This window comes from Caretta caretta, chromosome 2 (genome assembly GCF_965140235.1).
Source record: "Caretta caretta isolate rCarCar2 chromosome 2, rCarCar1.hap1, whole genome shotgun sequence".
NCBI lineage: Eukaryota > Metazoa > Chordata > Testudines > Cheloniidae > Caretta > Caretta caretta.
The window spans coordinates 2,038,690-2,051,469 of NC_134207.1; the positions used below are offsets into that span (position 1 = coordinate 2,038,690).

The following is a 12,780-nucleotide window of genomic DNA, read 5'->3' on the forward strand; positions in this document are numbered from 1 at the left end:
GGATTAGGATGCTGTTGTCACAGAAGATTCTTTGCTGAACCCCAAAGAGCTAGTACATCCCATCATACTTCCTAAGTAAGCATAGTTCTGTAATTTGGAATTTATTAGATGTGATACTTTTCTGTTAGTCTGGAGCAGACATAAGTACTCTTTAGATAGTTGCAATTTTCAGTTTTCCTGTGGTCTCAGGAGCACTAAAATACTTAAAACTGTATCATGAATTGTTATATAAACCAAGAAAGCAATATATCTTAGCAAGGGATAAGCATAGAGGTCCCTCAAGATGACAGCACATAAATACTAGCAATAAGTTCCATGGGGGTGCTCTGTCCAAATGCAATAAAAATAATTCTCCTCTATATTGAATATAACTGCAGCATACATATATTCTGTATTGTCAGTGGTGCAGTGACGTGCTAGTATTTTAACAGAGCTCTTCAATTCTTAAAGAAAACCTGAGTTGAATCCTTTGCAGAAGATTGAGTCACACTTCTCTGATATTTATTAATTGCTTATTGCATCATCTTCATGTTCCTATTACGCCTCTGGCATTTAGGGCAGTGATGATGCTCCTCCATTCCTGTCTGTTTCTGGCGAGTCTTTCCATGGTTCCCCAGGTTTTTCAGCTCGGCTTCCACAGCTCTTCACCATGTTGTTCTCGGGCAGCCTCGTTTTCAGTTGTCTTCTGGTGTCCATCTTATTGCTACTCTGGTGATGGAATCAGTTTGGATGTGTCCTACTTTCTCATTCTCCAGCATTCTGCACCATAAAGTAGTGTTGAAAGTACGCAGCTCTGATAAATCTTGAGTTTGGTTTTGGTGTTGTATTTCAATGATTTCCAGACTGATTTAAGCTTCTGAAGGTGTTCCTGGCTTTACTGATTTTGTTCTGGATGTCCTGGCTTGTTCCACCTTCCTGGCTCCTTATTTACATAGGTGTAAATGTTGGAGGCAGACAGTTATTCTGTAGAATAACATTAAATCTTGTTGATTGCTGAAGAGCGGCTTATGGGGGGAGGGGAGGGAAGAAACCACAGTGTTTGAGAGAGATGAGATTTGCTCATGTGCCTAGGTTGTTAAGCTATGACCAAGCCTGGAAGTCATGTGGATTTGTCAAACATTGCAGCAAGTAAATAACAGTATTAGCAGGGGCAACGATCCTACCAGGGTAAGAACGGATGATACCTAAGTTCCAAGGCTGGAAGGGACCATGGTGATCATCTAATCTGACCTCCTGTATAACACAGGCCATAAACTACCCTAAAATAATTCCTAACGCAGACCTCTTAGAAAAACATCCAGTCTTGATTTAAATGTTACCAGTGATGGAGAATCCAACATGAGCCTGGCTAAATTGTTCCAGTAGTTAGTTACCCTCATGATTAAAGTAGGTGGTTGTATTGCTGTATGTTGTAAGTGAAATGTTTGAGGGTGGTGGTGACTTCAAAAATACCAGAAGTAGGATACAACCCTCTAGTTCTGATTTGATCTCTGGTGGAGTAATTTTGGGAGCGTGGTAGGTAATTCAACTTCCATCAGTCAGAATAGCTGCTTATGCAAATTGAAAGCTTAAGTTAAATGTTGCCAGGTGACTGCTTCATAATTCTGCCTTTTTTTTTTCTTTTTTTTTAAAATAAAGAGAACAGATTGAAAAGTTGCAGAAAGATACAAAAATGCCAAAGACCTACATTGCAGTGGTGGGGAACACCGGGGCAGGGAAAAGCAGCTTGTTAAATGCCTTGCTGGATGAGGAAGCTGTGCTGCCTACATCTGCCATGAGAGCCTGCACTGCTGTGGTGGTGGAGATCTCCAAAACCGGTGGGAAGAGTCTATATGAAGCAGATGTGGAGTTTCTTTCTAAAGAAGTAGGTAGCAAAGATAAATCTAAATATCCCTAAAATGGCTAAATTCTGCCAGCAGAATGGTTGTATGACGACATTGGGAGCCTATGGTGTTAGGGTAAAGGGGTTAAAGAAGAGTAATTTCATTCCTGTGGAGTGCAGATGCATTTTGTGTTGGCACGCAACATTTCATGGGCAAAATCTGAAATCTATGACGTGTCTGTCTGTTTCTCTCGCTCCCTGTCTCCTCATGGATGTGTCCTCTAACTTTGAATCCTGAAACCCATTAACCTAAGTTGTATTGTCTTGCTCCCAGTCTCCATCCTTTATGGGTTTCACTACACTCCTGAGTGAATGTTCCAGTTTGCAGAGACCCTTTAAAGCCAATCTGCAAAACTAACGGGCATGTTCTTCATTGCATGGGCAGGTTAGCAACTTGTCACGCAATCTTTTCAATGCCGTTTGAACAGTTTTACTATCATCTGAATGCTATTCATCAGAAAATATTGGGTACCCTTCTAGATCTTTGGGGTTGTATTATAATTTGTAGGGGTTTCATAGAGTCCAAGGCCAAAAAGGATGACTGTTATCATCTAGTCTGACCTCTTGTATGACACAGGCCATAAAACTTCCACAAAAATTCCTAGAGCGTATCTTTAAGAGAAACATCCAGCCTTGACTTAAAAATTATCAGTGATGGAAAATGCACTATGACCATTGGTAAATTTGTTCCAGTGGTTACTCTCACTGTTATAAATGTATGTCTTATTTTTGGTTAGAAGTTAATAGGTTTCTAAACAGAGAAGTAACATAACTAAATATAATGAGATAAAAATCTCTCTGGCCTTGTTCCAAAGAGATGTTAAGGCTTGTGGGGTCTGTGATGATGGTAATTTGACCTTTTAGTTGGATGGTACTTTTAAGATTTACTGTGCCAGGGTTTGAAAATTCCACTTGTCCTTGGTGAGCTTGAAGTTTTTCCCAGGCAAGTGCCATTCGCCTCTTCCTAATATAAGCTTAGACTTGCATTTAATTTTAAAAAATGGTTTTGGGTGCCTTAATTGTTGGGTGCCCATTTGAAAGAGCCTGATCTTCAGAAATTGCTCCCCTGTGAAAATCAGACCCTTTGAAAAATGTCTCAAGTTTTGTGCACACAATCACGGCCTAAGTTTCTTCTTCGAGTGGTCTCACCCTTAGAATGTTTGAATGGTGAGGGGAGAGACAGGGGAGCTTGTGAGCACTCCAGGAGGTACAGCTAGGAAAAATTCCACTGTCTGAGCACACCCAATAGGTGCATCCCATGAGTGTGAATATGCAGAGCCCATCTTGAAGAACTTAGGTTACAGGTAAGTAAACTTAATTTCTTCTTCAAATGCTGGTCTCTGTGTATTCTGCTGTGAGTACACGTGTGCTCCATGTGTCTGAGACAGGAGAATTCTTGCAAGTAATGTACATTGGTCTGCATCTGTGCTCCTGCTGTCCTCATGCTCTGCGCCAAAATCATAAGTGGTGGGGTGGAGCAATTGCCTCTCCAGTTTCTTCATCAATTTTATCTTCAGTGTAGCTATACTAATAGAACTATTAATACTAGTTAGTGGTTAGATAGCGTCCCCACCATGGGGAACCTTCCCAGCTTTCTGGTATTGAAATCAGATTATATCCAGAATACTGGGCTTTAAAAGCTGCGTCTCCTGTCCCTCCTCTTTTCTTGACAGTGATGACCATCAGCATTGTCTGCACTTGCCTCAGGGAGGCTCATCTCTTCACCAAGTGCCGTATCTGTTGTGTCTGCCCCAGCTGGACCTGTCAGGTGTGGGAATTCTAACTTCCTGGGGAAGGCTATAAGGCCCCAGTCAGACCCAGACTGGAGGAACCTCCCTGTACATTGGCCAGAGTCATCAAGTAGCGCGTCTCCTAGCATGAGGCCTGACGCAAGTGTGAGGAAGATCATACTTATGGACCCTCCATTCGGGTTTGCTCAGGAAAGCAGGGGACACTTCATAAGCACAAAAGCAGACCACTCTGAAGAGGATGATCCTCCCTTCCCCCCCCCAACTCCATCCAAGTCAGGCAAGTCTTCATCCTCAGGTCCCGAAGACTTAGCATGTCTTGAGTCCCAGGGCCACAATATAAAGATGCATAGGAACAAGGTTCTGCTGATACTAGACTCTACACTGGCAGCATTGCCATCGGCAGGTACCATCTGTAGGGGAGCCCTAGGCACGCCTAGCAGTATGAACCAAAGGTGGTGAAGCAAAGTAGGCTTTGTCAGAATAGTAACATCAGAGTATCAGCTAACCAGGTAAACATGTTCCTGACTGGAGAGGATGGTACAGGAACACGCAGGCCCCTCATAAAGATAAGGATGGGATGACAGAATAACAGACGAGGATGTTTTGCTCAAACTAGGAGGTACAAGTGTTACCCGCACGCTCTAGGACACCCCACATTTATCTTTTGGTGGGCTCAAGGGTTAATTTAGGCACCCCCACCCTAACCCAGTTCCTAGGCTCAAGGCCACCCATACCCAATTCCTAGGGTTCAGGGTGTAATCTTCTGTGGGTTTTGTGGGGGTTTTTACCAATGAAAGAGCCTTACACAGTAATATCCTTAACCTCTATTTATTAACAGTTACTACAACAGAATACAAATACTAAGCATACAATGCTCGCCACTCCCAATAAATCAGACTAACTTTTCCTGGTGGCCAGTCAGGATCAGGTCATCCGGGGACTCCAGTTTCTGCACGGTGTCATCGGCAGAGTGTTGAGGTCTGGCAGCTCTGAGCTTGGGCTGTGTCCTGGAGTTGGTTCCCAAAGAATTTCCTTTTGGACCCCAGTTTATATAGTGAAACTCGAGTCCTGCTTAGCTGTGCCGTAACCAATCATTTTAAACTGAAGTCCTACAAAACAGTATTTTTCACCAATCCTAGCCCATTATGAAACAATTCTTTAACCAATCAGACCCCAGCGCCTTAGTTGATTTTAATCTTGCAAGATTAGTTACGCAACAGACAGAAGAATTAAAGAATCAGACAGAGACCCTACAGATAAACAATAGAGAAGTAGGGATCATAAAGGCAAAACAATAAATAAATGTAGATTTCACAGTCACAACTAGTGAGAAGTGGTTCCTTGCCAGATAGGGTGACCAGACAGGAAGTGTGAAAAATCGGGATGGGGTAGGGGGGTAATAGGAACCTATATAAGAAAAAGACCCAAAAATCGGGACTGTCCCTATAAAATTGGGACATCTGGTCACCCTATTGCCAGACAGATGCTATCAAACAAAGTTTTCTTTAAATATCTTCAGGTTTCAGAGTGAAGTGAGCTGTAGCTCACGAAAGCTTATGCTCACATAAATTGGTTAGTCTCTAAAGTGCCACAAGTACTCCTTTTTTTTTAAATATCTTAAGATCTGTTCCTTTATCTGGTGGTGGTGGGTACTCTTGGGACAGGATCGCCACCTTAACAGCCCAATATTACATTGTTTTGATGGAATGTAGATGGAATGTGAGGATGTGACTTTCTGCTTCTTAGTTCTTGTTGTGGGCATATGTGTTGAGCCAGGGCACCTTCGTCACTGAACCAAGTCTGTGGTCTGTCTTCATGATTAACGTAGAGGTCTTCTGAATCTGCAAGCTACTCTGGTGCAGCTAATTCTGGAGTGCCACAAACAGCATAGGAGCAGCACAGACACCCAGCAGCATTAACACCACCTTTGAGGTCGAAAGGCAGAGAACCACCAGTACTGACAAAGAGCACCCATCGAGAACCTCAGCCACCGGCAGTAATGCTCCAACCCCATGTGGATCCGCCAACTCAGAGCCTTCCTACGTCAGCTCTCTTGGTGTGGGTGGACAGAACCGCACACACCGCGGGTAGAGCAGAAGGACTCCACTCCCGGGGATGTCTTTGTTTTCCTGGATCTGCAGTCTCCTCTGTTGCCAGGAGCAGCCATTACCAGAGAGATCTTGACCCCACCTGGAGACATGCGCTATGGGACCCTATCCAGTCTACCACCTACAGCTTTCCTGTGATAGGATCAACTGCACCATTGATTGTCAGACCTGACCTTGTTATTGGGGGAGTCAAATCTACTGGAGGAACTGTCATTGCCTCATTGATGGAGAACAATCCAAACAGGAGATCAAGAGCTTCCTGGAACCAAACTCCCCCACCCAAACCAGGACATCCCCCCTTTGGTACTGGTGGTACCCCCTATGTCTTGGGGACCTCTGCAACCCACCTTCAAACCTTTCTTCTGGCCCTGTTGGGTCCATGGGATCCAATGCACACAACACCCAAGGTCTGTGTAATCTAATAAGGAGTCAGATCACCCCTCCGCTCCAAGAGAACAACCAGAACTTCCTTCTGAGCCTACAGAAGAGGAAGAGTATGGTTCTGCTGGTACTGACAAGGGTATCTTCTGTGGTTAGATGTTCAGCTGCGTGTGTGTATTCTCCCTGTGTGCTGCCCCAGCTCTGTGAAGACAGCCGGCACAGCAGACCTCGAGCAAACCACTCAATGACCAGAAGATCCGAAGGTGCCAGGCCAGGTTTATTGCCGACAAAGCATGGTAATAGCACCTGGCAGACTCTACAAGGTTACTAAGACATGTATGCCTGTGACAATGAATGCAGCCCAGTGGATAGCGGGACTTTCCTTTCCCCCTCGGCTGGACCAAGACACACACTCCGAGAGATACCTCTTTAGACCCTGACACAAACAAGTTACGTACTGCTCCTCTGACATAGTTACTGCCCCCACACAGGGCTAGTTATTACCCAGCTCCTCGTACATGTTGGTTCGATCAAAACATCTCTATTCATCACCCTGTCATCCTGACCTTATCTTATTGGAGGGGTCAGTGTGTTCCTGTTAGCCTTTGGGAATGTTTTTGTACCATCCTTGATATCAGGGATGTTCTGGTACCACTTGAGATCGGGATGCCTGAGTGCTCTGTGCTTAGCTCTTCTTAGGAGTGTGCGTTTCTGCAATATCGGCCCTGTGCTTGCCAGATTCTGTGAGCTTGCACACAGGCAGAGCCTGATCTTTGCTTACAGCCTGACTTGTGCTAACTTTGCTTTATATCAGCAAAGCTTGGCCCACGGCTTTAGCTCAGGCCTTCGATATGAGCGCTTATATCTCAGGCTCTCTTCCTACATCATCTTCCTCTTCTCTGAATGAGGCAGATGCTCCAGCTTCGCCATCCTCTCCAGGTGACCACAAGCAATTCCAGGAACTGCTACAGAGTTTTGCCCAAGTGCTCCACGTCTCCTGACGAGATCCAGGACGCTCAACATAAGCTTTTGGACATCCTAAAACCCACGGGATCCAACTGGATAGCACACCCAGGGAACACAGACATACTGGAATTGGCAAGAGCAATTTGGCATACGACAGTAATCTGTGTCCTTCCCCCAAGAGGGCTGAGAAGTTTTCCTTTATGCTTGCAAAAGGGGCAGAGATTTTATTTACCCATCCTGCACTAAACTCTGGTTGTTCAGGATGTCACTGAAAGATCTAGGCAGCAACACCCAAGAGCCACCACCAAGAGCCTGGTACTGACCAGGAGGCCAAACATCTGGATCTGTTAGAGAGGAAGGTGTTTAAATCTACTAACCTCCAATTTAGAATATTGGACTAAGTATGATTTTTCTAAATTATTCAGAGTTCCTAGATTTTAAGGACAAACTATCCTAGCAGGACAGGGCTAAATTTCTGGCCCTTATCAGTGAAGACACACTGGTGGCCAAATCTTTTTTTAAAAAATATATATATATTAAATATATATATCCACCCTGAAGAGGAAATACTATTAATAACCATACAAATAGAGGCCTATGCCTCAACCATTTTACCATCAGCGTTCTTATGAACTGCCTCATAAAAGACAGAGAAGGCCCAAAGGCATGGTACCCTGCACCCTCCACTTAACCACATCAGCCCAACCGCACCTCCTGGCCGAAAGATACTTTTGACAAAATGTTCAGGAGTTGTGAACCAAAGTTGATGCCATCTCTACCCAATTCCCAGGTCTCCTTTGGTAGCTGCCTAGCACTCTTCTGCCTCCCACCCCTGCCCCACAGCTGGAGGGCAGTAACAACAAACAAGTGGGTGCAGGATATAATCCATTTCAGTTATACAATCAAGCTTCTCTCCTCCTCCTCCTCCTCCAAAACCTCCTTCCCCTTCCCTTTTCAGGGACCACTCTTACGAGGAGATACTCTCTCTCCTCCAACGGGGACCAATAGTGCAGGTACCTCTTCAGCATTGGGAAGAGGTTTATGTGTGAAATATTTCCTCATTCACAAAAAGAAGGCAGTATGGAGACCCAGTCTCGACCTGTGACAACTCAATGTTTTTATTCACAAACTAAAATTCCACACGGTTATATTGGTATTGATAATACCAACCCGGGAAAAGAACTCATGATTCATAGCTCTTGATAAAACATAAAATAATCACTGATAAATGTTTCAAATGAGACACACACTAGTGGAGTGGTAAATAATTAAGTGGACAGGTCACTGATACACTATGATGTGGATTGCTTGATTCAGTGGTGAACAGCATTTTCACTCAGTGGGAACCCCCACTTGGGACTCTTTCACCTCCCGGGAAAACAAGAAATGCAACACTTGCTGCTCCAGGGGTGACACACTCTTCCTACTCCATTGGACACCACTTGAACTATTCATTCTGCTGCTACCTTGGTTCTTTGGAAAATTCAGCCAGACAGAGCCTGAGTCATCTTCATTGAGGCCAAAGGACCCAAACAGTTCTGGTTTATAAGCCTCCTAAAAACGTCAGCACGTCCTCTCATCAGCATTCAACGCTCCCAGATTGTCTGACTCAAGAGAATGGCAGGCTCAGGCATCCCAACTCAGGTGCCTTTCACCCCATGGCTTCGTATTTGGATGGGCCTGGAATGTGGAACGTTCCTATTCTGAGGCTGAGCAAGTCATTCTCGAGAACAGCAGTGTGATGCTGGCAGACCAGGTGCCAGCTTATGCCCAGGTCTCACTGAACACTGACAAAAGCATAGCTGGAACCAGTCTGGCTTACCTCTGTGTTTGTGTTGTTGTGAAATAGATGTTAAGTCGACAGGAAGAATGTGTTTTAGTGTTTAGACCTGATGAAATGCTTGTAGGATGCTGCATGTATTGATCTCACTGAACCTCTGTTAGCCCATGGTATAAAGTTATATTGAGAGTTTGCATTTGCAATTGAGTTACTCACCAAACAGCAAAGAAGCATTCATTAATGTAAAGTGCTTGTTCTGCACACAAGAAGGTCCATTGAGGGTAAATGAGCCATTGTGAAACAACAAAGGACAGACTTTGTTGATTGCTTCCCTGCCCCCCATGGTCCCCCCTACCCATAAAGAGAGGCTTGCACTTGGACACTCTGCCATCAGTTTGAACTCTGGGGGAAGAAAATAAAAATGCCCGACCAGAAGGAACTGTAGCTCTGTGTGACTTGAACTTTTGAAGGGCAAAGATTTCTAAACATAAGCAGGGGATCCTCAAGCTGCATAGCTTGCCTTAGGGGACATATGGATCTGGCATATACAGCAGTTACAATCACCTTTTGGAACCTAAGATTGTAACTCATTTGAGTATGTATATCTGCTTTAACCTTGCAAATAACTCTTGTTTCTTTTTCTTCATTAATAAATCTTTAGTTTATTACACGATTGGCTACAAGTTTTGTCTTTGAGTGCGCATGGGTACAATTGACCTGGGATAAGTGACTTGCCCTTGGGGACTGGGAGTAACCTGAATATTGTGATTTTTGGTGTAAAGGACCATCTGTCACAAAGGCAGGCTTGCCTGGGTTCAAGATAGACCGGAGTGCCCAAGTGGACTGTCTGTGACTCCAGGGAAAGGCTGGTATAGTCATTGAGGAGTTCACACTTGTTACTTGGTTGGTGAAATCTAATTATAGAACCATCAATCAATCTGGGGCTTGTGCCCTGCTCCTTGACAGTCTGCCCGAGGTTGGCACTCGTGCTCTTGACCCACTTGAGACAGCTTGACAAGCAGAAAAGATTCCATCAGAAAAATGTTAGCTGTCTAAGTGGAAGCGCTTCTCCCTCGGGACCAGCAGAATCATATATCTGCAGATACAGTGGATATTCTTGCAGTCTCCCTCCTTACCCACAAGGTTGGTCTTTCCCTTAGCTTGATACAGGTTTACCTGGTGGTAAGCAACTTTTATAAAAAACCAGCAGATAGCTACTTTATTTTTATTCACACAGTAACTTCTAGATTCCTAGATGGATTAACCAGAACCTTTCTGCCAGTAACAAAATCAACTTTTCACTGGAACCTCAACTTAGTACTTTTTGCATTCACTAAGCCAGCTTTTGACCCCTTTGCTACATGTTCAGTGTCTTACCTATCAACGAACATTATCTTCCTTGTTGCTATCACCTTGGACAGAAGGGCAGGTGAGCTTGTGGCCCTAACGACAGACCCACCTTACGCAATTTTCCATAAAGACACACAGTCTTGCTACAGCTGCACCTGAAATTCATCCCTAAGGCAGTTTCAGAAGTTCACGTAAACCAGACAGTCCACTCATGGTGTTCTTCCCGAAGCCTCCTGCCTCCATTGAAGAGAAAAGGGCTTCGTTCCTTGATGTGACGAGGCCAATGCACATCTACCTGCAGCGAACAGAACAGATCAGAGAGTCATCTTGATTGTTTGTTGCTATAGCAGAACGAGTCTGAGGACAAGCTATTTCCTCCCAGACAATCTCTAGATGGATCTCTGGCTGCGTCCTGCTTTATCATTTGGCACATCTTCCTCCCCTACATGCAGTATGGGCTCACTGGTACCAGAGCACAAGCAGCCTCGGTAGCATCGCTTCAGAAGGTACCCCCACTTGATATGTGCAAGGCAGCAATATGGAGTTCTGTGCATATGTTCACAAGGCATTACCCACTGAACTAAGACTCCTCCACTGACTTATCCTTTGGGACTGTGGTTCTATAAGCAGCTATATCACCTGCATCTTTGCATCACCTCCTCCGAGTACTGCTTGTCAGTCGACCATAGTGAATTACACATAGGGGTCAGCACGTGAAGAAGAAAGGGAAGTCACTACCCTTTTGTAATTAGAACTTTTCCAAAATGGCTGGTCCTTTTCTGTATGCCACTACCTTGCTTCCTTCCCTTGTGCTTTGGATCATAAGGCTCTCAGTAGAGAAGAAACTGGAGAGGCATTTGGTCCACCCTGCCTCTCAATCTCGATACAGAACACAAGGAGAGCAAGGATGCAGGCATGGACCAGTGGATGCTACTTGCAAGAATTTGCTGGTCTCAGGCATGTGGAGTGCATGCATACCCACAGGAGAATACAGATAGGGACCACACATCTCAAAGGACTTCAGTTACCTTATGGTAAATAACTTCCCTTTATATCACTTATGGTTGACAAGATAGCCTTCCAAACTTGATTTGAGAGTAAACTGATGCAGTTGTGTTTGTTGTTTTTTGCAGATAGACTGCTCTGTTGCCTTTGCTACTGCTACTTTTTAGTTCTTCCAAGATGCAGCAGAGCGACTAGCTTTTGTCATTGTCTGCTATTTAGACCTCTGTGGGGAGCAGTGAAATGGAGAGGAGTCTGAGTTCACTCCGCTGCTGTTTGGCAAGGCTGTGAGTGGCAGTGGTGGCAGACATTGGAGCTTTTCAGTGGAAGGAGGCTCCAAAAACAGAGGCCGAGTGAGGGATAAAGTACAGATTTTATTTAGATTTACATCTCTACCCTAGCCCCTCGCTATCGAGCTGACATTCTGGATTACTAGTTACTACTTCCCATCCCCAAATCCTGAAGACTTTCAGCTCTCCATTCAACCTCCCTTGCACCCTTCTCTCTACCTTCCATAATACCTGCTGAGGGCACTGTTAAATGGCTTTCTTTTCTGTGTATAGCGTATAGTATTTTCTCTTGTCTCCTTTTATTCCACTTGATTTCTCTTCAATGGGTCCTTCTCTGTATATTGTATCAGGTTTAGCTTCCTTTTATCATTTTCAGTCATTTCAGCTGCTGTTCAGATCTTCCTCCACTGCCTCCGGAGCAGAAATCTATTTAGGCTGGTTACCTAAGTGGTACTTGAAAGGCTGGATTCATCCTTGGTGCAGTGTTGGATTTGTTTAAGTTAATGTCGGAGATGAATTCATCCTGCAAGGTGGATAAAAATCAGTGACTTAAAAAAAATAATTAAAAATCTAATTTTATTGAATCAGATTTTTCAATTTTTTGTTTATTTAAATTGTTGGTTTTTTCTCTTCTTAGCAATAAACCTGTTTTAAAATGAAATCTGAATTTAGTACAAAATATGTGAAGGGCAACATTTCTTATAATCTCTTAAAATCTACTGGCTTAACCAAGAGATGTTCAAGAGAGTCATACAAAAAGTGGAAACTAGGTCAAATTATTAAGCATGAATATAAAAAAAAAACAAAAAAAACCCTAAGCATGTAGCAACAAAATTAGAAAGGCCAAGACCCAAAATGAGATTAAACTAGCTGAGGATATAAAGGGTAACAAGAAAACATTTTACAAATACATTAGGAGCAAAAGGAAGACCAGACCGAGGACAGGTTAGGTCCATTGCTCAACAAGTAGGGAACGATAATGGAAAACACAGCAATGGCTGAAATGTTAACTGCCGTTTTTGTTTCGGTATTCACATGGTAAACATTGATTGGGTAGAATCTGAGGCTAAAATAGGGGAAGAGCAAGTTAAAGAATTAATTAGATAAGTTAGATGTCTTCAAGGTGTCAGGGCCTGACCAAAATGCATCCCAAGTACTTAAGGAAATTGCTGAAGAGATCTCTGAGCCATTAGCAATTATCTTTGAGAATTCATGGACAGCTGGAGAGATCCCAGAGGACTGGGAAAGGGCAAATATAGAGTAGAATTTC

At 43.8% G+C, this 12,780-nt stretch overlaps 1 protein-coding gene across 7 annotated transcripts in view; it reads left to right on the top strand.

The window, feature by feature from the left end:
* The window catches only part of LOC125630861 (uncharacterized), a 111,670-nt gene that overhangs the window by 34,091 nt on the left and 64,799 nt on the right, over window positions 1-12,780 (top strand). For all 7 annotated transcript variants that reach the window (XM_075124859.1, XM_075124858.1, XM_048837000.2 and 4 more), the window contains exon 8: window positions 1,639-1,864. In XM_075124859.1, the coding sequence (XP_074980960.1) occupies window positions 1,639-1,864 (226 nt within the window). The remainder of the gene's footprint in view (window positions 1-1,638; window positions 1,865-12,780) is intronic.